Source organism: Pangasianodon hypophthalmus, chromosome 11, assembly GCF_027358585.1.
Source record: "Pangasianodon hypophthalmus isolate fPanHyp1 chromosome 11, fPanHyp1.pri, whole genome shotgun sequence".
Taxonomy (NCBI): Eukaryota; Metazoa; Chordata; class Actinopteri; order Siluriformes; family Pangasiidae; genus Pangasianodon; species Pangasianodon hypophthalmus.
In genome coordinates this window covers 10,369,931-10,397,833 of record NC_069720.1, presented here as the reverse complement: position 1 = coordinate 10,397,833, position 27,903 = coordinate 10,369,931, and the positions used below count along the sequence as shown (strand labels likewise).

General features: G+C 37.1%; 1 protein-coding gene across 2 annotated transcripts in view; it reads left to right on the top strand.

Moving 5' to 3' along the window:
• Positions 1-27,903, top strand: part of adamtsl3 (ADAMTS-like 3) — a 193,502-nt gene that overhangs the window by 84,352 nt on the left and 81,247 nt on the right. For both annotated transcript variants that reach the window (XM_026930622.3, XM_026930624.3), the window contains exons 4-7: positions 13,460-13,587; positions 21,074-21,119; positions 25,440-25,676; positions 26,961-27,087. In XM_026930622.3, coding sequence (XP_026786423.3) covers positions 13,460-13,587; positions 21,074-21,119; positions 25,440-25,676; positions 26,961-27,087 — 538 coding nt within the window. The remainder of the gene's footprint in view (positions 1-13,459; positions 13,588-21,073; positions 21,120-25,439; positions 25,677-26,960; positions 27,088-27,903) is intronic.

Sequence of the window (27,903 nt, the reverse complement as noted above, 5' to 3'; positions counted from 1 at the left end):
TTAATGATGCAACCAGATAATAAATTTAGGTAATGAAATTGTATATGCGTTATAAGCTATTTTATTGCACTTTTAATTTGCTATTTTGATTTGTCAAATTACTAAAATAATGCCAATAGTTTTAATTCAATGCTTGCTCCAGTAAAGAAAATCAAAGCCTACTCTTTGAATGATAAGCTGACTGAGCATTCATCTGGCTCCTCCTGTCACCTCTGTTGTCCTCTTTCTGGAAAATAAAACCTATTCATGGATTTTGAAGGACTGCTACTATTTTATTAATAGTGTCATATTTATGTATTTAATATTGGCCTCATATGTTATAGTTTTTGAGTGTATTTACAGCTCAAAACATCAATTTCAGACTGATATATTATGGCTACATCAAACTGTCAGACAGTGGTGCTACTACTGCTCCTTGCTGGAGCTGATATGCCTTCATTTTACTCAAACTCCACCCTGTGTGCTTAACTCTCACACAACTTCTGATTAGCTCTCAAATCTGTAGTTATGTTTAAGGTCTGAATACTGACATCTGTGATCTGAATACTGACATCTTGAGGACATCTGAGTATTAAATGTACACATAAGTAGTACACTATTTGAGACACAGTGATAGGGTGTGTAACACTATAGATAAACAGATTGAGAATGGGTTAGTTCATTATGAAAAAAATACGCATTATTGTATTATTTGTACCCTTTTCTTTTTTTCTTGTCTCTCAGCTTTCATTGTCTGTACTTTCTTCTCCTGTCCTCTTCTCTTCTCTTCTCTTCTCGTCCAGCTAATCCAGATGTTAGAGTGTTTTTGAGTTTGTTCCCTGAAGCTTTAGGTCCACATTTTGACAAGACTCTCATGGACCTGTTGATCTTTCTACCACCCACCCACCCACACACACACACACACACACACACACATACACACACACATACGCACACACACACACATCTGGTTCTGGGGGAGATGTGATTGATGAGGGACTTCCGCTGGTGGTCTGTGGGAGAGTGAGCTAAGGTCAATCCCACTGGAGACACACACACCTGGGATAGCCACTGAATGTGTTTGCGACTTTGTGGGTGTCAGTTTTAGACCCGGCTACAGTCGTGCCTGTCTGTTCATAATGCTGTTGTGTGTTTTTTTATCTGAAAATGTACAGTGGATATTAAAAGTCTACACACCTGTTAAAATTACAGGTTTTGTGTTGTAAAAAAATAAAATAAATGACGTCAGGTCTTTTTCCACCTGTAATGTGTTTTGTTGCAGCAACCAACAAAATTCAAGTGAAAAATAAATAGAAACATATTAGGAAAAAAAAGAAAAAAAACTGTTACAATTACCAGGTTGCAAAGAGCCTATAAAACATGTATGGTATCTCACTGTCAAAATGTATTGATCAGGAGAGGGGTACAAAAGAATTTCCAGAAGATTAGCTGTACCATGGAACACGGTGAAGGCCATCGTGAAAACCTGGAGAAAATGGGGCACCACAGTGACATTACAAAGAAGAGGATGTACATCCAAAAAAGGACGAGAAGAAAACTTATCAGGGAGGCAACCCAGACACCTATGATAACATTAAAGAAGCTGCAGAAATATTTGGCAAGTACTGGTCACTCCCTGCATGTGACAACAGTCTCTTCTGACTTGGCTATGGAGTAGGATGGCTAGATGGAAGCCCTGTCTCATGAAAACAGAAACCATCCAAGTCCATCTAAATCCAAACCATGTGGCAAAATGTGTTAGGGCCTGATGAGACCATGGTTCAACTTTTCGGGTATAATGCTAAAAGATATGTTTGGCAAAATACAAGACAGCTTATCATCCAAAGAACACCATACTCAAAGTGAAGCATGGTGGGGCTGCTTCTCTTCAGCTGGGACTGTTAGACAGCTGAATTAAAATTTCACCTTCCAGCATGAAAACGACCCAAAGCACAAAATCCAAGTCAACAAAGGAATGGCTTCAGAAAAAAGATCATCATTTTGGAATGGCCTCCTCAGAGCTCAGATCTAAATCCTATCGAAACTTGTGGAATGACTTGAATAGGGCTGTGTACAAGAGAGTGATACAGTTTTGCAATTTGATAGATCTGGAGCATTTTTGCAAGGAAGAGTGAAATAAAATCAGGATGTGCTGAGTTGGTAGGCCCTTAGAAAGACTGAGTGCTATATCACAAGCAACAAGTGCTTTAACAAAGTATTAGTTAAGGGGTGTGCACACTTACGCAACCAGGGTATTGGAAGTTTTTCTTTTTTCTAATACGTTCGTTCTTCACTTGACTTTTATTGGTTGCTATATCACAAAGGGGGAAAATGATCTGACATGCTTTATCTTGGTTTCTTCATATATATATATATATATATATATATATATATATATATATATATATATATATATATATATTCTTCATATAAGTCTACACACCCCTGTTAAAATGCCATATATATTATATTATTATATTATTCTGTTGTTTTTTTTTTTACTCACCCCCCCTAAAAGATTTCAGTTTGTTTTTCAGATGAGTTGTACAGGTTATAGGTCACATTAAAGGTGGCAAAAGTTCTGAAATGATTTATCTTGGTCTCATTTTTTTTTACATCACCAGAAACCTGTATATATATATATATATATATATATATATATATATATATATATATATATATATACACTATATTACCAAAAGTATTCGGTCACCCATCCAAATGATCAGAATCAGGTGTCCTAATCACTTGGCCTGGCCACAGGTGTATAAAATCAAGCACTTGGGCATGCAGACTGTTTTTACAAACATTTGTGAAAGAATGGGCCGCTCTCAGGAGCTCGGTGAATTCCAGCGTGGAACTGTCATAGGATGCCACCTGTGCAACAAATCCAGTCGTGAAATTTCCTCGCTCCTAAATATTCCACAGTCAACTGTCAGCTTTATCATAACTAAATGGAAGAGTTTGGGAACAACAGCAACTCAGCCACGAAGTGGTAGGCCACCTAAACTGACGGAGAGGGGTCAGCGGATGCTGAAGCGCATAGTGCAAAGAGGTCGTCGACTTTCTTCACAGTCAATTGCTACAGAGCTCCAAACTTCATGTGACCTTCAGATTAGCCCAAGTACAGTACGCAGAGAGCTTCATGGAATGGGTTCCCATGGCCGAGCAGCTGCATCCAAGCCACACATCACCAAGTGCAATGCAAAGCGTCGGATGCAGTGGTGTAAAGCACGCCGCCACTGGACTCTAGAGCAGTGGAGACGCGTTCTCTGGAGTGATGAATCACGCTTTTCCATCTGGCAATCTGATGGACGAGTCTGGGTTTGGAGGTTGCCAGGAGAACGGTACATTTCGGACTGCATTGTGCCGAGTGTGAAATTTGGTGGAGGAGGAATTATGGTGTGAGGTTGTTTTTCAGGAGTTGGGCTTGGCCCCTTAGTTCCAGTGAAAGGAACTTTGAATGCTTCAGGATACCAAAACATTTTGGACAATTCCATGCTCCCAACCTTGTGGGAACAGTTTGGAGCGGGCCCCTTCCTCTTCCAACATGACTTTGCACCAGTGCACAAAGCAAGGTCCATAAAGACATGGATGACAGAGTCTGGTGTGGATGAACTTGACTGGCCCGCACAGAGTCCTGACCTCAACCCGATAGAACACCTTTGGGATGAATTAGAGCGCAGACTGAGAGCCAGGCCTTCTCGACCAACATCAGTGTGTGACCTCACCAATGCGCTTTTGGAAGAATGGTCAAAAATTCCTATAAACACACTTCTCAACCTTGTGGACAGCCTTCCCAGAAGAGTTGAAGCTGTAATAGCTGCAAAAGGTGGACCGACATCATATTGAACCCTATGGGTTAGGAATGGGATGGCACTTAAGTTCATATGTGAGTCAAGGCAGGTGACCGAATACTTTTGGTAATATAGTGTATATATATATATATATATATATATATATATATATATATATATATATATATATATATGTATATATATATATATGTATATATATATATATGTATATATATATATATATATGTATGTATATATATATATATGTATATATATATATAATTACTGATCTTGCCACATAATATTCAGTTTTGGCAATTATGTGCTTGTTCTTCATTCTAGTAACTGCCAGTCAGACAATAAATGACAGTAAAAGCAGGATGAGGAGTGTGACAATTATTTGTTTGCAGTAAGAATCTCTCTCTCTCTGTCTCTCTTCAGGTCTGTTAGCTTCATTGGCATGACTGTATTTAGGTAGAGTATTTCCAAACCATGGCAAAAATTTTTAAAGTGTTCACTTCAATTACAGTCAGATATTGCTGGCAAACTGCAAGGAATATGAATGAGTAACAATTTAGTGGAAAGAAAAAAATTAAGTTGTTAAATTGTTATTTTCACTCTCTGCTCTCTCTCTGTGAGGCTCATTTATCAAGCTGGATGCAAACAAATTTATTTGTAAATCATTTGCAGGAGCATTTACCCTTAGAAATGTGGGTATTCATGAAAATCCACTTAGTTTAGAAAAATATTTGTATCCTACGAGAGCTCCTGAGTTTGTGTAAATTTATGTATAAGGAGACACACTAACTTGTACTTTGCTTGATTGGATTCAAAACATATTGGCCTGAGTTACTGCAATTTTATATACAGATTATGTTAAGTTTGATTAGGTTATTTATTTCAATTGCTTAAAAATTTTATCTAAGCCTGTCATTGAATTTTAATGACTTCAAAGAAAACGATCCAAAACAAACCCATAAATTAAGACAAATAAGATTAGCTATTCAGTTAGGACGTGCAACAAACTAACAATGCATCACTGCATGTTTTTTTTTCAAAGTGCTCTAGTGAACTCTGCCTATGATGAGTTGAAAATATCTCAAATACGTTTTCTCTCCATCCCTCTCTCTTGTTTCTTTTTGGTCAGAAATTCACTGCATTTTCCTGCGTGTTATTTAATGGTTACTCCTGAGGGTTGTGGGTTTTTGTGAGTCATACATCTGTAGCTCTCTCTCTGTCTCTCTCTCTCTCTTTCTCTTTCTTCTTTCAGGCATTTCTGGCTGCCCTGTTCACTGAGTTGTACCTCACAAGCAGTCGGTTTGTGTGGCTCACACCTTTAAAGAAAATGTTCAGTAGGAGTGAAGGTGCCAGACGGCTCCTGTTTTATTAGTGTTTGCAGATTTTAGAAGTCACATTGCGTTGTGGTGTTGGGTGTCTTGTAGAAATAATTATAATAAGACTGCTTTCCCTCAAACATGATTTCTCACTATGGTTTTTCATGCTCTGGCAAAACGTTAGAATATTTATGGTGATTAATCATGGGAAAAGGGTATCTTAGGTCTTTGAAATTCTCATTTTAGAAATTTGTGAAATTACATTTTACAAATTAAACACATTAATGAGTATTGGGTTGTTTTTAGTTATAATTTTATAATTTGGACTTTTCAGGCTATTTCTAATCCAGTGGTGTGCATAAATAATTGAAATATCCACACACACTGGGTCATTCCCATGAAGTAAGCATTTTCTCAAACTGAGGCTAACGAGCTAAAGAGCAGTATTCATATGTGGAGATGTACATTCTGCAGAACATGGTGAGAGAACATTAAATTCTCTCAATGTTTAAAGCCAGTAACAGCTCCAAAACTGCAGACAATGCTGCAAATACATTTTATAACAACCTTAAATAGAATAGTCAATTTTATTTTCAGTGTCATCTTAACTGCCTATTAGATATCAAATTATATTTAAATTAGGATTGCATTAAATTTACCTTTGGTACACCTACTCTGTACTCTGGAGCCTAAAGTTAAGGCTCATAAATTACATAAAGTTTATTGAGAAACATTTCATGCAGAAAAACCTCAGCTGTGCAAGCAGAACTGAGAAGGAGCACAGACAAATCTTGTATTTCAAAAAAAAAACTTTTTGAAATCCAACAATTTTTTTCAAACACAAAAAGCCCTAATCTATAAACTTCTGAAAGCTTTTTAGAAACCTTTGAAAATAAACATGGATAACTTAGAAATGTCAGATCTCTTCTTTTTCCTCTTTGATATTGGTCCTGCTCGCATGAATGAGTCGTGTCTAATTTTACTCTAATTTTCTAGGAGAACCAAAAAGTTTAAATTGGTTTAAAGGTTCATTAGTTCTTGACTAGTGATTTTTATTTTTTTTTTCCTGGTATCAAGAAATAAATATGAAAATACCTTTATTTTAGTTTTTTACATTTTATTTTTAACTGTATTTTATTGTAGTTCCAAATAGTAGTTTTCACCCTGACATCACATACAGGTGGGTGACAAATTAAAGTAAAAAAACAAAAAAAAACCCAACATAATGTTTAGTAAGATGCTGGGCCACTGTGAACCATCAGAACCAGCTTCAGTGTGCCTTAGACTTGATGCTACAAATTAAACCATACTGGAGGGAGGAACAGCATTGTTGCAAAAGATATTCCCTTAGCTGGTATTTTGATGATGATGATGATGATGATGGTGGTAGTGAAGAGCGCTGTCTAACCGCACAGTCAATAATCTTCCATAGGTGTTTAACTGGGTTTACGTCTGGTAACTGTGAAGGTCATAATATGAGATTTACATCATTTTCATCCCCATCAAACCATTCAGTCAGCCCTGTGGATGGGGGTGGAGTCATCCTGGAAGAGATTATGCCCATCAGGATAGAGATGTTTAATCACAGGATAAAGGATAAAGATGATCGGTCAATATAACTATGTATTGATTTGCAGTGAATCTTCCCTTCCTAAGAGGACATGTATATTGTGGATGAAAAGACAGATAGAGCATATGTTTGTTTTTTCTTCTGATATTTTGGCTGTTCTAATGTTATAGACTAACAACTCAATCACCCTCTCATTGTAGTCTTGTGGATGTCATTGTACAATGATTAAGTGACCTCACCTGAGAACTGCCCCTAGCTAAACTGCAATCAGAGATCTCAAAACAACACAGCTTAAGTACCTACTCTTAATTTTCTCCACCACTAGACGGATGGATTGGGACTTGAACCCGAAAATAAGCAGTCAGTAACATGAAGAACCTTATTTAAAACATTTAACTGATCCATGTTTGTCCATAAACAATGGGATCAAATTCTCCACTACATTGGCTTAATATCGGGGGCCAGCAGTACATGCGTTAGCAGAACAGTGCATTCGTTAGCAGAACAGTGCATGCGTTAGCAGAACAGTGCACAAAGAAAACGATTTGTGAATTAATGAAGATAAATAAAAATGGTCCTATGAAACTAGCTGTCAGCTACCAACACACATTATGAACATAACCAAGCATGGCTTCAAAAGGGTGTAGAGGAAAGTTGCTGTCTACAGTTACCCTTGTCTGAGGTGAGTAATTTGGCGTTGTTTGCTATATATCAGCTTGTTCATGGAAACGTCGTGCATTTTAGGGTTATGCATTCACTGCCACCCATGCAGATTCTACCTCACTCATTATAGAATGGCAGGAAGTCTAAGCAGAGTACTCCTTCAGGTTCTCCAGTTTACTTCCTACCTCCCAAAAGCATGCCAGCAGCCAGATTAACCAGTTTAAATTGGCCCCAAGTGTGAATGAGGGTGTAGTGCCCTGATTGGTGTCCCATCCAAGGTCTGTCTATCTCTCTCTCTCTCTCGCTCTCTCTCTCTCTCTCTCTCTCTCTCTATATATATATATATATACAAGGAAATGGCCAGCAGAAAAGATTTTACTGAGTTTAAGAGTTTGCCAGCTGAGAAGCTGTTCTATGGTTTGAACCCATGTCTTGTGGAACAGTATGTTTTCATTGGCAGCTGCTGATAGACTCTTTAATCTGAGCTGCTGTAGAACAAGCTCTTGAATTTCCAACATGGCTGTCCAACTTCAGGAATGAAGACACACACGGCCAACACATGTAGCGCTGGATAGCACACGCTATATTGAAGCCTAATCCATGATTTTACATTTACATTTATGGCATTTGTCAGACGCACTTATCCAGAGCGACTTACAGAAGTGCTTTGAAGTCTCTATCAGTAAATATATCCTGATACTGATACAGACTAAGAATACCATCAGTCAATAAAACTCTGTTGGGGAGATAACATAGTAAGAACAGTACATAGACAACACAATTTTTAGATTAAAATGCTAATTTAAGTATTTAAACTAAAGTAACTAAGTACTTAGCACTAATTTAAGTACAAGAAGAGGTAGGTCTTTAGACGTCATTTGAAGACTGTCAGTGACTCAGCTGTTCGGACATCTAGGGGAAGTTCATTCCACCACCTAGGTGCCAGAACAGGGAAGAGTCTTGAGTCTTCTGTGTACCCTGAGAGATGGTGGGACCAATCAGGCAGTGCTAGAGAATCAGAGGGAGTGTAGTGCAGTGCTGGGTGTGATAGTGCTTTAAGGTAAGTGGGTGCTGGTCCGTTTTTGGCTTTGTAGGCAAGCATGAGTGTTTTAAATCTAATGTGAGCAGCTACAGGAAGCAGGTGGAGGGAGCATTGCAATAGGGTGATGTGGGAGAACTTTGTGCAGCTGCATCTGACATGAGTGTGTCAGATTAGCAATGTGAGAGGAAAAGGAGGGTTGATTGTCCATCAAGGTTGGATGCAGTGACCGAAGGTGAGCTCAGAGAGTTGTCCAGGGAGATCACTATATCCTGATGTGCGGATGAATCACCTGGGATGAAAAGCAGTTCCGTGTTGCTGGGATTAAGTTTCAGCTGATGAGCTGCCATCCATGATGAGATGTCTGCCAGACATGCTGAGATCTGAGTGGAAACATGAGTGTCTGAGGGAGGGAAGGAGAGAGTGAGTTGAGTGTCATCTGTATAGCAGTGGTATGAGAAGACATGTGAGGATATGACCTCACCACGAGATTGAGGAATTCACTGCAGTTGTTTCACTAATAACGGATAAGGCTCTGGGCTACTGATCAGCAGGTCGGGGGGTTCAATACCCAGCACTGCCAAGCTGCCACTGTTGGGCCCTTGAGCAAGGCCCTTAACCCTCTCTGCTCCACTGTATCATGGCTGACCCTGCGCTCTGACTCCAGCTTCATAACAAGCTGGGATATGCGAAGAAAAGAATTTCACAATGCTGTAATGTATATGTGACAAATAAAGGCTTCTGCTAAAAAAAAAAAAAAATTTAGAGGTCAGAAAATCCATGTATTATTTGTATACTATCCCAGAATAGATATCAAACTCTTAATTTCCCAATAATCAGATAAAGCATATTTATAATATCATACAGTGTGCTAAGACATCCAATATAGGAAAAATGATACAGGAATTGCAAGTTTTTGCAATGCCCTTGATGGGATTGAAGTGTTTTGTGAAATAAAGAACAGCTTATGGTTTACAGACCAATCATTTGAGGCTAAGGTTAGAGACATTATAAAATCATCTACTTAATACTGCACTTTAAAGTCACTCATGCTCAGTGATCCAGTTGCTAAGATCAGTTTTAACAGCTCTATTTGAAATATCTGTGCTTTGTTTGCCTTATTGTAATTTGCACCAAAATCCTTCAGATGAGAAGGATTGCTACATGACGATCTACAAAAAGAGTTGTCTACATGAGTAAATGGAATAACTACATATGGGATTTGGTTTGGGTAAGTAACACACTGAAAAAGCTAAGCTTATGGTTAAGGCCATGGTTTTAGGGGCATTAGCCAGTTGGTGGAAAATCCCACAACAGCTAGAGTTGGGCCCTTGGGCAAAATCCTTAATCGATAATTTCTTGCATTGTGATTCTGCCTTATTTTTTGCTTTGGATAAAAATGTCATGAGTAAATACAGTGAAAGTGCAATTAGCAATTTGGAGATAGTGTTAGAACTCAACAAAAGGTGTTAAATGGATCAATTTTCATGCACAGTCCCAATACAGACAGAATAGCAGAATTTAAGACTATGTTGTCTTGTCACTGATTCTCTTTCTTTCCATAATCTTTTTATCATCCCTTATTCCTCTATGGAAATGTAGGATTGCTTGCTGATCTCACACTGTACCACAGAGCCAAATTTCCTCCATCTGCTCAGTTTTTGGGTCCAGGACATACTCACCTGCCCCCTGTGTGTACAGGATGCTTCAAGATCTCTTCTTTAGATTTTTTTTGTTTTTTTTTTCAGATATACTGCTCATGATGGAGTAAGAAAGTTCCTTTGAGCCCTCAGGACATTTTTAAGGAAATGTCTTCATGAGTAAATGGAATAACAATGTATGGGACTTCAAGTGGATAATAAACTCAGGGAAAGCCCAGCTCATGTTCAAGGCTGTGGATTTGGGGGGCATTAGGTCTTAGGCGGGGGTGTCAGAACTTGTTGAAAGGTGAATTATGTGAATTATAAATAATGTCAGTGAATAATTGAGTGTTTTTTACTCAGAGGAGAGATCTGGAGTTCAGTTCTTGTGGAAGTACTGTCCAGGAACAATATGTTGCAAGAGTATGTGGATCAGTTTCGGTTCTTAAAACCCAATAGGGTGGTGTTTGGAAAAGGACATTACAGGAAACATTCACCTCCCTTCTGAGTATACAGGAGTCTATAAGATCTCTTTTTTAGATTCCTTAGATATACTGCATGCTTTGGCTCATGAAGGAGAAAGAAAGAGCCTTTGAGACATTTGTAAGGAACAATCAAGTCAATGGAATACAGCCATATGGTATTTGGATTTAGGAAAGTCTAGCTTGCATTCAGTTAGGAGGGGATCTCCTTCAGAACTGGTCAAAATGACCACATTTAAGCCATGTTCAAGGAGATTTGGGATTAGGGGTCAAGAAACAGACATATGCTGTCATTATAGATAGAGCTGTAAGCTGTTTATGCTTTGATTGGAGTAACAGCCCACCAAGACATGGGTGAGACTTACAACAAGCAGCTGACATGGGTGTGGCCAAGACAGAGCCAGAGGAGAAACCGAGCAATACAGGAAGCCAAAAAAGAACTTTCCATGTACTTTTTATGTTTCAAATCACACACTATGGACTAGATTGCTGCAAACAATGGGTTGTATTCAGAGTTAAGCACGCATAATGAGCAATTATAAAAATTGCACACATCGGTATTCAGATAAACTACATACTTACGGGAGTTGCACACATTTGGCAGAGTTTGAACAAAACAGTCACATGTCTCATTTTCCTTGCACGATATCAGAACAGTATTTTTTTCTGTCAGAGGCGACAGCATCTTTATCATCTCAAGGACCAAATTTTATATGAGAATATAAAAAAAATATGAACTACCCTTATGTAAAATGAGTTGTAACCATAATAGATAAGTGCTTATCTTTACACCGCTGGCATAGCTTCTTCACAAGAGGCCACATCAAATCAACAAAAACAATGGTTCTACTTTTGTTTGTTCCAGACTGCCAAGGTGGTTTCCTTTTGGTCACATGTACACTACGTCACGTTTGTCCTCTTTCCTTTCTCAACTTATGAAGGTGTTAACAAAGTGGATTCATTTTGCTGAGTATAGCAAGCTCTCTAATACTTTTTTCTAATAATCTTTTTAGTACTAATCTTTATTCATCATTGTCTGTACCATTAGAGAGTGCATTGAGGTGCACTGCAGGTGATGGTCTTTCTAATATTACTAATATGACATTACTAATTTTGCCATGATTGACTGTGTTGCTGAACAAGACACATGGCTGCTGCAAACAGAGAGTAACTAATAATAAAATATTACAGTATCCATAAATGATCCTCCACCCAAAACAGCTTGGCAAGTGCCTGGTGTCTAGACTATTCCACAATGCACCAATTTAATTTTTGATCACTTAAGTATGTGCATTTAAGAATGCTTTGAAGATGTGACACAATCCCTAGCCTTGAGATCAATGTCTCCGGTATGGATACAGGTCACTTCATTAGTAGTACAGACTGATGAAGCTTTATGCATAATGCCAGGGTGTGTACAGCCCAGGAAGCATTAAATGATGTGCTGGTTTATAAAGCATATGACACACTGGAGCATGTAAGGTGTATCATCAGTGTAGTGGCACACTTGCCACTAGCCCTTAAGGAAATAATGTCCACAGCAAGGGATACAAGAGAACATAGCGATAGCAAAAGCTGTGCGAGTCACTGCAGCAGGGTGAAGCAAGTCACTGGGGTTGTTAACACAGACAGGGAAACAAGTTTGGTTGGTAAAAATAGATTGCACCAGCTGCCATTGGTACCTCGACAGGTCTTTGGCACACAGGCCCAGGAAGCATTCAATGATCACCTTCTGCTGTATGAGATATAACCAAAACACATGATGTAACGGACTGCCCTGAGGCGCTTGTCTGAGCGACATGTTATTCCTGTGGAATCAGGTTTCTAAGACACAACAGTGGATCTAAGGAGCTATGTGGGATGCCCTGAGGACCACACTGATGCCACCACGGCAGCCCAGAACACAAAGGTGGTTTTGTGATCAAGCATTTAAAGCACAATTTAGTAAATTAGTTCTGAATTCATGTGACTGATGGTGGAATGTTTCTCCACTCTTAAGCTTGAGCATTGGTGCTTGATGATGACCGACTATTGGCTACTGAGCACACTGTCCGCAGGTTATCGGTTACTGTTTCACTCTTGGTCACGTATAGGATCAAGAAGTCAGCCTCACAAAGGTGAAAGATGCTGTCAGGAAGTGCAGTCATGACTAGAAAAACAGGCAATAGAAAGCCTGACCATTTATTTTCCGCAAAATATTTTCTGATTTGAAAAAAAGGAGGCGCGGTCTGACCCAATTTAGATCTAAGAGACTTAAATATCTTCTTAAAATGACTGCTATTCCATATGCTACACATACCAGATGTTGTATGAGCAGTGATCTGAACTGTAGATCTGGGTCTGGAGCTCTACATTTAATTTTCTGCCAGTTCCATATTTTGCTGAATTTCAGTAAAGGCTGCTTTCCTAATGTGAGTGAGGAGACACAAAAGTGGGTGTGACATTCAAAATACACATACTGTATTGTTTTTTTCCTCTCTTTCTCCTACTGTGTGAAATGTGTCTGCGAGACTTCTCTCTGGCCTCACACACACCCCCACAACCCAGTTTCCTTTGTGTGCTCAGTACAGGAAATCCATGTGTGTCTAGGGTGCTCGAGATCTTATCTTTAGATACAACGCTCATGGAGTTTATAAACACTGCATACAGTGAGGTCATGTTGTAGACGCTTATGTAGTCTTATACAGTTGGAGGCATTTGGACTTCTCGAAATTGAGTTTGGCCTAGTTTCGGTCCAATGAAACGTCTTTTCCTCTTATTTTTCCCCCCTTTTTTAAATTCTTTATCTTTGTTTTTTTCTTGTTACCGATCTTCAGCGATTGGAAGGAAGGCATATGGGGTTAATGGACTGTTGTTGAATAATCAGGCTTAGGAATGCTTTTGGAGAGGTTTTGGAATGAAACCGTGTGTGTGTGTGTGTGTGTGTGTGTGTGTGTGTGTGTTTGTGTGTTTCAGACATCAAGGACCACACGCTCTGATGAGGAGAGGGACAATGGATGGGATGCTTGGGGAACGTGGAGCGATTGCTCTCGCACCTGTGGAGGAGGAGCCTCTTATTCTTTACGGAGATGTCTCAATGGAGGGTTAGTAATTTTCCCACAACTTATACACACAAACTTTTCCACTTCTACAGATTCAAAATCTCTCACTTTGTTGTCATACTGTCTATATTACTATTTTTGAATAAGATTGATGACAATAAGCTTTCCCTATTGGCCCAGATCCACACGATTTCTTCTATGAGTCATGCTGAATAATTTTGCCCAGCAACCACTATTGATACCCACACTTAGATCTTTTTTGGAAGTACATTTTTCCATATTTCTTCTACACCACATTTGGAGATCTACCAAATACTGTACCCATATAGTGGTATAGTTTCTTTGTAATTTTTCTGTATATCATAAGCTTTCATTTAAAATTCTGTTAGTTGTCATGACAGTATGCAGTATTAATAAAGGTTATGTTATTCTGCTTGGAAACAATCTAGATGAATCTAGGTTATCTCAAACTTGAGGCTACAGTGTAAATTTAAGAACTATTTGAATATTTATTTTCCAACACAACCAATTGTAAACTAAACGCTACGAATGAACTATACGTATTGATAAAATTTTCAACTGTGGTATGAAACATACAGTTTTTAATAGAATATAAACAAAGGTAGGCCTTAACAACTACTTTTAGGCCTTAACTACTACTTTTACACATGCCACTGTATTTACTGTGTGTTTGAATGGATCAACCTCCTGCAAGATCATCATCATAAACATTTTTTTAATAGGACCTTGCAAAAGTGGTTTGATTTTGATCTCAAAGCAACTTGTTTGTGGTGTTGGTTTGACAATTGTCCCAAGTTACTTAAATAGCCTAATGTTTTGGTTCACCTACATTGTGTACAAAAAAACCATGTAAATGATCATTATTAATACTGTATAAGACATGATATTAATGAAGAGAATGAGGTAACAAGATTATAATACCATTATTAATGGCTATTCATATACTGTATGACTTAGTTGGCAGTTTGCACACACTTCATTTTTTAATGAATGGATAAGTCCAATTATTAATTCATCATTATGAATTTATTCTTAATTCATAAATTATTCATAGTTACTTTAGTACTGGGGACAGATTGCAAGTTTTGACCTAACTGTTGTCTGATGAGGAATGTATGAATGCACACATACACACACGCACACACACACACACACACACACACACACACACACACACACACAAAATACACATTGTGAAACAAGGTTTGTCAGTAAACATAATAGTAAAGGTGTGATGTAGCTTCCCAAATTAAGATTGATCTACAAAAATTGAACAAAGCTGAAGTCTTCTAAAAGACATCCTTCAAAGACAACTTGAAAACAAATGCCCAAGCTTAACATGGCACTTGGTGGAAACTTTGACATGAAAACATAGTGACGGCTTTATTACTGACAGTCATGACACTGTAACATGTTATGTACATGATCACTGGCTCTTATGTAAAGTGAGTTTCATATTTATGAATACTTATTGAAATATCATGACACTTTAACAGCAAAGTTATGCATATTTTCTCTGTCCATTAAGTAAAGCAACTTTAATCTTACTATTTATTAAGATACTTATGTATACATAATGCAATATCATGACACTATAATGAGTCATGCATATTTCTCTGACCCTAAATTTAAGTTAATTTGGATTTTTGGTTTGACATTTGACATCACTATTATATCAGTTTAACATACCAGAAGTGCACTGAGATATAAAGTCAGCTGTCCTGAGGTTCTAACATAAGTCAGCCCAGAAAATGTCATAACACAGCCTTATGTCAACAAAAAAATATATAGCTCGACATCATCTTGAAATGAGTCTTTGACTAAAGCTTGTTGGAATAAGCCTTTATGAATGTTTATGTAGGTTTTTGTCAGGTATACATGTCTGGAGATGCTAGTGAGAAAGTTTGAATTAAATGTTGGTGGGAACATAGTGAACAATATACTCAGTTTACTCAAAAACTAAATTTTTGTTCTAATCCATGCCTCATGATTTCGGCATTCATAAGACACTAGTTAACCCTGTATCTGTTTGTTGTGCATGTTGAGAAAACAGAGAAAACAGAGAGAAAGCTTGCAGGCATAACAGTGTTTGCTTGTTCTTGCCACAATTCCCTACCTTTTTGATAAGAGATCACGTCTGGCCCTGCGAGACTAATGCAGGTGTGATGTTACCCTATGAACACCCCCTGTATAGTGTTATCATTTCTGTTTTAGTTTTTTTAATTCATTTAACCTTGGTACAAATTGTCTATTGGTTTTTCAGTTTGAAGCAATTGCATTACTATCACAGTGAGTAATGTTCAAGGATGTTCAAGGACTGTTACTGTTACACAGTATGTGTGTTCTGTGAAATGTAAAATTTCATCAATTTTATATGGCCAAAATCTTGAATTATCTACAATCAAGAACAGTCATTTGTGACTACAGAGTTAATCGAAACTGGACCTAAAAATGGCTGAGTTTGTGCCCACAGTAGCCTCAGTTTCCTGTTTTTGGCTGACAGGAGTGGATCCTAATGTGGTCTTCTGCTGTTGTAGCTCACCTCAAAGTTCAATGAGTTGTGCATTCAGAGATGCTTTTCTGCTCACCACGGACGTAAAGAATAGTTATTTGACTTACTGTAGCAATCCTGTCAGATCGAACCATTCTGGCCATTCTCCTCTGACCTCTCTCATCAGCAAGGTGTTTCCATCTACAGAACTACCACTCACTAGAGACTTGTGTGTGAAAATCCCAGAGAATCAGCAGTTTCTGAAATGCACAAACCAGCCCTTCTGGCACCAGCAACCATGCCATAGTCAAAGTCACTGAAATCACATTTTGTCCTCATTCTGATGTTTGATGTGAATATTCCCTGAATACCTAAATATTACCTGATTTTATGCACTGCGCTGCTGCCACACGATTGGCTGATTAGATAATTGCATGGTGTACAGTTGTTCCTGGCAACACTTCCTATTTTTTTTAAAGATATTTATTCTTTTACTTATCATCCCTCAGTCTTTCCTTAATTTTCTACAGCTCAGTCTGTCTGCCCATCATCAGGTAATTCAAGTGAAGAGAAATGTACAGTTATGAAGACAGCTGCCGGTCTGATGTCAGAGCCATCTCAGTTATGGTTGGCATGAGAGAGGGAAAAGCAGTGGGCCATTTCTAGAATTTCTCTCATACTTGATGTTTCTTTTTCACTTCCTTTCTTTTCAACTTCTGCTAGTGTTCTCTCTAGGCTACGAAAATTGACATTGTTAATTATGCATTCAAGTGCTCATTTGATGATAGAGAATCCAGCAGTGTCAGAAATTCCTTCATTATGTGCATAATTTACAATGCATTGTGGGGAAACTCATTAAAACTTGCTGAATCCTCAGAAATAATGAAAGAAGTTCCATTCTTATAATATTTTTGCTCCCTTGCTAAATTATGATAATTTTATACAATTTCTTTATTGGAAAAAATGTGATTTCTCACTGTAGTACTCACTGCAGGGATTAAACTGTGCACTCTATGATAAAAGAAATTTCTTTCTTCTATATTAATCCTAGGTCAAAACTCTAAGTGCACTACCAAGAACTGTTTCTTTTTGAAACACTGAATTTTATAAAATCATAGACTCCATCATTCCTCGATTCTATTCTGATGTTTAATATTATTAGCTGAAAGCAGTAGGGATGATAACAAATGGTCTTTTATAGTAAATCAGTTAGGTAGTTAGGTATGCTAGTCTTACTCCATGGTCTTTTATAGTAAATCAGTTAGGTAAGGAATAAAACACGATGGGGTATGCCCATATAGGAAATGAATCCATGACAGGGTAGTATAGCGCAGAGTGGAGTTACTGTTGATTATTTTCCAATAACATATGTCCTGAAATGTTCCCTGTATCCCACGGTGATTTGCCAACCAAAAGCATATCAAGCTTTTTTGACCATTTATAGTTACATTTAATGTTGTGGCGTGTCCATGAGGCACAAGTTATTCCTGTTATCACTTATGTTGTGGCAAATATAAACACTTGTTCCTTCACAAGCCTCTCTTTTTTCTCTCTATTGCAGTTATTAAGATAAAAAAACCTCTCTGCAGCTTGTCATGTTACCAAGAAAATCCTCTTTCCTGAAGTTTTTCCTGTGGCGGAAAGCTTACTGACTGTTACAAAGCACCCTTTCGTAAATGTTAAATAAATGTCTCCTTACAAGCTGTGTTTTTTTTTGTCTTATTAACTCCAAAAGAGACAAAAAGATTCTGGTGAGGGAAAGACTTTATAGCTAGTATAAAATAGGTGATAACAGGCTTTAACTTGTCTCATGGACACTCCACAATGTTAAATGTAACTATAGGCAGTTCTCCAGCAGTTTCACGCTCAATGATCATACAGTTGTCTGCCATATCATACTACAGAAACAATAACACATTAGAACAAGCTCATTAATATAAACATGTCATTGGAATTACAGTCTGCACTATTGTCCGAGCTGCAGTCATAGAAAATAAATCACCTTCAACAGCACTGTAGTTTGACAAAAACTAATACACATCTTACTCGGTTGATGCGTATTAGTAAAGAATATGTTATTTCTAACTGAGAAGGATCTATTTTGTTTAGCTGTGTGAGCACACAGTGGTAATTTTTCACGTCTCTTTAAAACTAGGACCTTTTATTGGCTTAATGCACTGCTATAGAAGTTATTCATTATTGTCCGTACTGCTTTAAAACAATAGCACTGATTTGGATGAACGAATGAGTGTCTCTGCTGATCTCAGTATTGATGATTAGGACACAATGGTGATAAGCTTTTCACCTATTATGAAGAAAATAAAGTCTAACTGCAATATACTAACTTGCACAATAATTGCATTCACAAGAGTATTTCTCTATTTTCTGGAATAACATTTGAATAGCGTTTTTCCACTGGTCCGAAACCTCAGGTCGAAAACGTTAGCACTCCATCTTTCACAGTTCAGTTGAAAGACATGCATCATTTGTACTCGGCTACTTGCAGTGGAGGAAGCTAATTGGCCCAGATGTGCCTTAGAATCAAAAATGTTCCAATTAGCCTGTGTTTTGGGTCTCGTTACTTGCTTCTACCCGCTTCATTGCCCGCTGCTTCCAGATTGGAACATCTGTATTATAATTGAATACTTCCTGTGTGCAAAGATGTATTCTTGTAGGAGTTTTGAGTTTCGTATGAGATGCAGATGTCTCATGTTGGGTTTTTCCGCAGAACCCCACCAACCCTGACACTGTGGCTGCTTAATCAAACTTTATTAATGACCATATTGTTATTGTAGTGTTTTATGAATTAAGGATGAACTTATGATATGCAGTCATTGTGAACTGTATTATGAATTCATTTAATATTGGCTTAATAATGCTGTATTCAATGTAGAGGTGTGCTTGGGACTGTTTATTAATCACAGTCCTGCCCGATTCTACAGTTCTTTTTGTTTGTACCCATGATTTTCTAATGAACTTAGCTGGCTTTGTTTCCCTAAATAAGTAAACACATTTCTGTCTTTTTTACTGTAGTATACTGACTAGTATGGATAACTTTGTACACATCTGCCAGATGCATGCTGACAAGCTGATGTTGTCTCCAAAATGATCATAAAAACACTAATACAATGAGCTTTTTGAAAGGCTTACCAAAACAAGACAAATATTACAGCCAATTATTTTGTTTATTTAAACTAAGTCTTTTAATGGAGTTTTACTGAAGGCATAACATAACTAAGTTTATATTCAAGAAATGGAAGAACATTTTTGCACTATTATCATAATACTATGGTTATGCAAATCTTCATTTTGACCCCGTTTTCACTTTTCATATATGTTGTATATAAAAGTTATTTTCAGATAGGGATTCTATTCTTCCTTATCCACATAAAAACTAATTTCAATCCAGCTGAGAATATCTGAGATGCATTTTAGCCAGATGTAATACAAATGTAAATACACTCATTTCTCTTAACCACATTTAACAACCAAAACCACTCACAATATGTTACATCACAGCACAGTGCTTCCATTACCACATATATATTAAAGTATCACAATATAATACAGTGTATTCATCAGTTAGCTGTATTCATCAATTAGCCAACCCAGATTACTGAAGGTGACAGAATGATCTTCTTCCACTAGTCTTCACTTCAATCTTAGTCCTAAATTAATCTGTTGTGATTTCTGATACAGCCAGCTTTTGCACAGAAGAACTGCAACCAAAGAACCAGGAAGTTGGATGCCAATCTGATTTTCATACATGCAATCATATACAATTTAGATGAGATTACAATCTCATCAGAATACAATCCAGATATAAGATGAATAAAACAACCTGGTGAAAATTACCAGGTATTTACTTATTATACAGAATTGAGTGAAATATTGAGGTGGATACCAAAATCAGCATGCAGCTGGGTTCAAGATTTGAGTCCATTACCAAAACTACCAAAAAAAATTGTCCGATCTTATGTGTGTCAAACGAGATTCCATTATTCTTTAAATCCAAAACAGTTTGTTCTTATTGAAAGAAAACTGTAGGGATGATTACACATAAGGGATAAAACTTGAGGATGTAGTTTTGGACCTATTTTACTAAAATGTTATATTTCTTAAACAATGTAATATGACTTTTTCAGACCTGATGAAGTAATGTTTGGTAGTAGACTCAGAATTTAGGACTCATCTTTATGCTGAGCATATCTGACACTTTGCATTTAGTTGGACTCTTTCACCTCATTGTCTGCTTGTCTGTTTTAACACTGCTGACTACATCAAGGGCACCTTCGAGTGGCATGGGCTGAGAGTTGATGAGAAGAGTCTCAGTTAATTTGACACATCTACCCAGCATTTTTGCATTAGGATCACGTACTACATGATAGTATTGACTTAGAAATGAAGCTTGGCAGCACAGAGCTATCACACCTTTTGCCTGTCTAAAGAAACACATTGCTGTCTAGAAACAAGTACAAAGATGAACAAGCAGATGCAATTTAATGTGTACATTTTGTTCAGGTGAAAATTTTGGAGCAGTAGTACAGTAGTAATATTTTTTCCCCCAACATAGAACTATATATGCTTGGCTCAATTATTGTAATGAACATAAAACATTGTTTTGCTTTTGCTATTGCAGAAATAGTGTTCAAGGTCATTTTGGGCTGAGAGTAACAAAGTGAAATAAGTTTTACAAAATGACTGGTATTTGCGACACCACTCTAAGTAGAGGAGGATCACTTGGGCTATCACTGTCATGATACTGAAAATAACTGTGATTAATATAAAATTTAGATACCAAAATGAATGTTAAAAATCTATTCTATATAAGCTAAAGTGATATCCTTAGTCCGTAAAACTAGATATTGCTAAGTAGTGAACTCAGTGTTAATTTGGTTTCAGTGTCTGATGTATTCCACATGACAGAACATTTACAAGCACCAGCACACACAACAGCAAAAAGAGTATCACTGAGGATGACTGTCATGTTAAAATCTTTTTTTTTATACTCTGCAGGAATTGTGAAGGAAGAAACATCCGTTACAGGACATGCAGCAACACAGTGAGTCCATATGAGTCATGTTAAAACATGTTTACACATATATTATATGGCCAAAAGTTTGTGGACATCTAAAAGTTTGTGCTTTTTGAACATCATGTTCCAGATTTAGTCCCCCTTTGCTGTTATAATAACCTTCACTCTCCTGGGAAGGCTTTCCACTAGGTTTTAGAGCATGGCTGTGGGGAATTTGTTCATTAAGTGACAAAACTAACCAACACTGGTCCAATGAATGAATTTACCCAATGTTGGTCCAGTGGACAAAAGTCAACTGCAGTTGGCCCAACAGATAAAATTACCCAAAGATGGTCCTATGGATAGATTTACCCAACACCGGGCCAGTGGCGAACCATGCGAGAAATTATATACATAGCGTGGGGTCAAAAGTCTGAGACCACTAGTGTTTGGCATTCTTTTTCAATTTAACACAAAGGTTTTCATTACAAATGATATTGTCAGCAACAGCTTGGGTGAGAAGTAGAATCTTGGAAATATTTACGTGAATTTCAGAATTTCTTAACTCAGGCTGACACAGACTTCACAAGTTTGTGTAAAACCTGATGATCCATGTGGGATCAAATCCATCAGCGTGTCATCTGAGCGCATGCTTCAATGGAAGGGATAAGACTTATGGAAAATCTGACCTTTTGTACAAAGGAGTTAAGATGGTCAATATCACAAATTTGCTTAAATTTAAATTGTGACCTAAAATTTGCAACATCTTGAATAGTCAACGTTTCAAAATTCCAGTGTGTGTATGTGTGTGTGTATATATATTATATATATATATATATATATATATATATATATATATATATATATATATATATATTTTTTTTTTTCTTCTTTGCTTTAAACCTAATAAACAACTAGATGCACATCCTTTCAACAGAATCAACAAAATGAATCACCATGAATCATCATTTGAATAAAATAATTGGCCAAATTACCATTAATGCAAATTTCCAGAATGAACTTTTTATAAATGGTAAAAGGAACTCACAGTGGCTCTGTTGTATAGAAACTATCAGTTATAGAAGTTAAACTCTCCTCTTTTGCTACAGTACGGTATGTCCCCTATACACTTGCCAGAAATAGAAACCTCTTTCATTTTCCTGTCCAGTTTTATAAAATAACTTGTGGTCTAGCATATGGTAAAGTCCCCTGCTTCATCCCTTTCAAAGATAGATGGAAAAGAAAAGTTTTCCATCTAAATCTATGTCTCTAGTGTAGCCAGCCTCTGTGTCTCCATCAACACGCAAGAAGCCATCTGTCCCTTTTCCATCCATTTTAATCTGTGGTCTCTTTTTCCACTATTGAAGTGGTTTTGAATGGTTTTGTGGTTGCCGGGTCAAAGCCAGTCGCTGCATAATATTCAAACTGATGGTGTTAAAAATGTGGATCTTAAGAACGGGCCTTTGTGCGTAAAATATTATTAGCAGCATATTGATGGAGTTAGCTCTAGGCTCGGTTTCTCAGGTGCACGACTGTTCTTTTCTTTTGCAGATCCCTTAAATGCATTCCTGTTGTTCCTCAGTGCTACTGCAGCCTCACCCTGACCACACATCCAATCACTGTCACTAAATGTCTTTATGTTTACATGTCCAAAATAACGTGATAGAACTGATAATTGGAAAACGTCACCTTTAAAAAAATTCAACCCAAGAAGAAATATATAGAACATAGAATTCAAACTTGCTACCGCATGAGACATTTTTATGGTTACAGATCACATATTCTTTATTTTCTTCCTCTGTGCTGTCTTTATTTTGAAAAGCTTTTATGGGCAAGCATCTGCTCTTGGATCCAGCATAGGTCTTCCTCCGCCACCAGTATTTATGTGTATACTGTAGAGTCTGTGATTGTTTTTTTTAATTTTAGATTTTATTTTGGAAGATTTGAAATCTTCCAATTTGATTATTTTCCAAATCCCATGATGATGATGTACCCTATGATGATTTTAATTTATTTTTTTGGCAGCAGATCTGAGTACATGCACTGGTGTAGAAATCTTAAAGCTGCCAAATTAGTAATATACATGTGCTGAAAAACCTAATTACTGATTATTGAAAATTCAGGAGTCTTCATTGGATTCCCTAATATGTTATAATAAATATTTTAATCCGCATATTTGATGAATTCAGATAATGATCATACTTTTAGTGTGGATGTAAACACACTCATTTGGCTCTATTTTTGTGCAAGTGTAATTTACAATTATAGTGATGGTGTGTTGCTAATTTGGTTGTTTTTTGACCAGAGCCTGTCTTTAGGATTTGCGTTCAGTGACTGTGTTTACATATGATCTGACCTGCACTCTGGATTATGAAGTAGATTCTTGGAGAAGCCTAAATAAAGACTAGGCTGTATCCAGCTCCAACATCCAGATGCCTGTGTCTAACACGTCACACACTTACTGTTCACACTGCCAGGTTTTGGGTGATAGGAAACATAGCCCTTGAGTGTGAAAAGCAAGAAAGAAGGTGTGACAGAAACTTCTTTTTTTAAAACCAAGTTTTCTACTTTTGTTCGGTGTAAAACACAACTCGATGCAACTGCCAATGTATCTGACATTAACTTTTAGTTAAAGTCTGTAACTTTTCACACAAACTATAAGCACCATATATGTGCTCTTCTTGAGGTGCAAATTGTAATTTACGCCTCTATATCAAATGATGGAAATAGTTAACCATCAAAAAGTTCAGGAATAAAGAGCAAGGGAAAGTTCAATATCGAAGATAATGTGTTAATAAATGAAGTTCTTATTAAAGAACAAGGGTGGAAGAATTGTACTTTGGTTCTGTACTTAATTACTATTTTGGAAGATTTGTACTTCACTTAAATTTTATTGAAACTGAATACTGTGCTCATACTCAAGTAAATTTCCAAGAAAAAAAAAACTTTTTACTCCGTTCATTTTCATTGTGGCCTTCAAAGTACTTAATACAAAACTCACAAATTCTATTTTATTTCCTAACGTTTCTTGCTGGAGTTACTAATTCCTACAGAATGAGCTGTGTCATTTGCCTCCCATGTAAAAATGACATATCAATCTTTAAAATTCGACATTAAAAGCTGAAACAGCATGATAGGTTAACTTTACGTTTGGTAAATTAGCTAGTTACATTTTGTAGTTTAGCTACTTTAATTAGCTAGCTAGTTAAGTTTGTACATTAGATGGTAGAAAAGCTATCTAGTTAAGTTTTGTAAATTAGCTTGTTAGATTATCTAGTTAGTTAAGTTTTATTTTTGTTGCTTATCTGACTTACCATTCAATCCAAAAGGGTTATTAAACATTAACTAACCAACAAGCCAAATTCAATGTTTGTCTGAGATAGCAGAGTATTTTCCTTATGATTGCTTACTGAACGAGCCATGCAGGATCAGGCATGAGATAAGCAGCCCAGACAAGTATGATTAAACACTGTACTTTCTATAGTTACCCATTTTCTCTTAAATAAGACATATCTGTGTGTGAATAAAAATGCTGGGGGTGTTTTATAAGATGAACGCAGTCTGACAGTTAGACTGATCCTACGCCATGCGAATTTGTCTCTTCCAATACACTGTGTCAAGACTGGGCTAAAATTTAGGATTTAATTTAATGGATTTCCTGATATCCAGGAGCTCGACTTGCGCATCAAGATAACTTATGAATTGACATATTCATTGCCTTTGGGAGGCAAGGCTGTCTCCTACAGTATCTAACTATCAAATCGAATATGTTATCAGCCTGTCTCATCCTCTGTACGCAGTGTTTCCAGTACAGACCCTGGATCAGTTGTGGATAATGAATAAAAGACAATTTATTTTGAATATGTTTCGGATTGCCTAGATTAAAAACTCATCAATGTCATTTTATTAATAAGAAACTGTATATCGCTTATTTAACAACAACAACAACAACAACATGAAATCAGCAAAATGCAGGCTTTAACCAAATGTCTTCGAAGCAAGGCTTCTAGAACATGGTAAAAAAAAAAAAAAAAAAGATAAAAGGGTTGCTTATTTTTAGTATATACCTTACCTAGCTGTAAAATGTAAAATTCCTGATCTTACCAAATATGCTATTAACTTATTAAAATTGAAAAACTGATATTGCTAAAATTGAAAATGATATCCCATTTTTAAAGATAATATGCTGTTTTAAAGTATGGGAACATTGATGTATGATTATATTTTTAGTCTGCTCTGATAACGTTTAGAGAACATTAAGATTTACTAATGTTAATCTGATTAATTAATTAATAATGAATAATTAATACTGAATTAATAATTATTAATTAATTAAGAAAACTAATAAGTGTTTCCTTCTCTGATAAGGACTGCCCTGCCGAGTCAGGTGACTTCAGAGCTCAGCAGTGCTCCGCCCACAATGACATCAAATACCAGGGACAGACATATGAGTGGGTTCCAGTGAGCTATGACCCGATCTCGCCCTGTGCTCTCAAGTGCCAAGCTCGAGGGAAGAGCTTAGTGGTGGAACTGGCACCTAAAGTGCTGGATGGCACTCGGTGTAAAGCAGATTCCCTGGATATGTGCATTAATGGCATATGCCAGGTGAGTCTTTCCATCTTTATATTTCTCTATGGGTCAGACATATCTGGTAAGAGGTGGGCATCTAGGAAATTTCAGGATAGTCCCACATGGATCTGGCTAGGTTTCAGAGAGGCACAGCGAACAAATGGTCAGCGCACGAGCAAATCAAATTAAGAGAAGTCTTATATCCCTTACATCTGTCTGTCTGTCTGTCTACACATTGACTGACCACTTTATCAAAAACCTTCAATTATCATGCAATTATTCAATCAGCCAATCATGAGGGAGCATCATGTTACAATTGTTGCTGTTTTTAAGAGAAAAAAAAAAAATATATATATATATATATATATATATATATATATATATATATAAAATAACTTTTTGATTTTTTACCATTGCAAAATGCAAATACCAGCTTTCATATTATGCATTCAATGGAAGGCATAGAAATATTCCAGAAGCTACTGTTTAGACAGTATGAATGGCCTGGGGAGGAAAGTTGGCACCACTGATGTTTGAACACTTAGCCAACTAATTTCTGTGGTAAATGTTCATAGAAAAGATTTCATCTTAATTTACAAACAAATCTATTATAGAAGAGTCTGCTTGGGTCATTATTGCATGAATTAAGCACTATCATGAGACCGAAAACCCAGTTTGACCCATGTATAGTGTCTTCATACTTCATTTTCAGTCATACTATTGATCTCAGTCGCCATCTCATAATTTACTGATGGTCCATAACCATAGACTAAAATAGAAAGGCAATACATTAATGTTCAGAATTATCTGGGACTTTAAGGTTACTGTATGTTTAGGTAAGTCTGTGACTGGCTGGGTTTTAGTTTAACAACAATGTTCATTTTATGGTTGAAACTACATTTCTCATTATGTAGATGAACTATGCAGCTGTGTATAGGAAAAAAGAGACAGATAGAGAGAAATGAATATATAGAGAAAGACTGCTCAGGAAAGAATGCTCATTTCAAAGCTTGCTTTATTTACTCAAACATTAATCTACCTTCGCTTGGTAAAAAAATTGGTTTCAAGTAATCTTTCAGACATTCTAGCACTTATTAGACAATATGTGCATCGACCAGAAAATGACATTAACCTTTTAGAATTTATGTACAATTAATTTTATATGATGAAATGTTCATCGATCTGTTGCTTAAAACCAGTAATGGCCTGATCATTTTTTAGTGAGATAGCCAAATCATTTAAACCGAGTAAATAATAAACAGCTGATTCTCCATACTGAGTTCTGCTGCTTTTTGCTCTCTTTTCCTCTCCACTTCGCAGGAAGTGGGCTGTGATAGGCAGCTGGGCAGCAACACTAAGCCGGATAACTGTGGAGTGTGTGGAGGAGATGGCTCGAGCTGCCACCTGATCCGAGGCCAATCACAGATACATGTCTCGTTAGAGGAACGTAAGTGCTCAAAGACACATACACACACTCATTTCAACACACTCATCAGAAAATAAAGGCATTCATATATACTCACACACACTTTAACAGTCAAACACAATCAGACTCATACATTCAGGCTAAAACATTTTCAAACACACTTCTTAGATACTTCACATCAGGTTCCTCTCCTGTCAGCCAAGAACAAGAATCTGAGGCTATCATGGGTACAGCCTCTCCCAGATTGGACAGTTAAAGATTAGGGGAAAAAAATCACCTGGTCTTTTTCCAGCCTTCATCTTTCCAGCCCTTAACTAAAGCCCAGCCTCTCTGGCCAAGGAAGCAAATCTGGTCATGCTCTCTGGGTGGGAGGGATAGCATACGCTCTCTTCTCTGTCAATCACAGTGACGAGCCAATCATCTATGAGCTCATGTATGCGGAAGGGGAGAGATAGCACTTTCCTCTGAATGTTACACTGCCCTGTGATGCAGCATGAGCAGCAGTTTGGTTGGTTTCATGTGTCTCAGAGGAAGCGCATGTTAGCCTTCACCCTCCTTGGTTGGTAGCTGTCATATGATGGGGGACCTGGGTAATGGGTGGGATTTGGCAGGGGACCACATTAGAGATAAAATAGGGATAATTGGTGGGGAAAAAAGAAACAGAATAAACGTCTTCAAAGACAGAACATGGGTTTGGATTTAACGCAACATATGATACATACATACATCAAATATACAACCTCAACTCTTACAGAAGCTTGTTTAATACTGTATTTGGTCTGAGGCACTTTGGATTATTCCAGCAGTGAAGTGCCTCCAGATTTTCATAAATGTCTT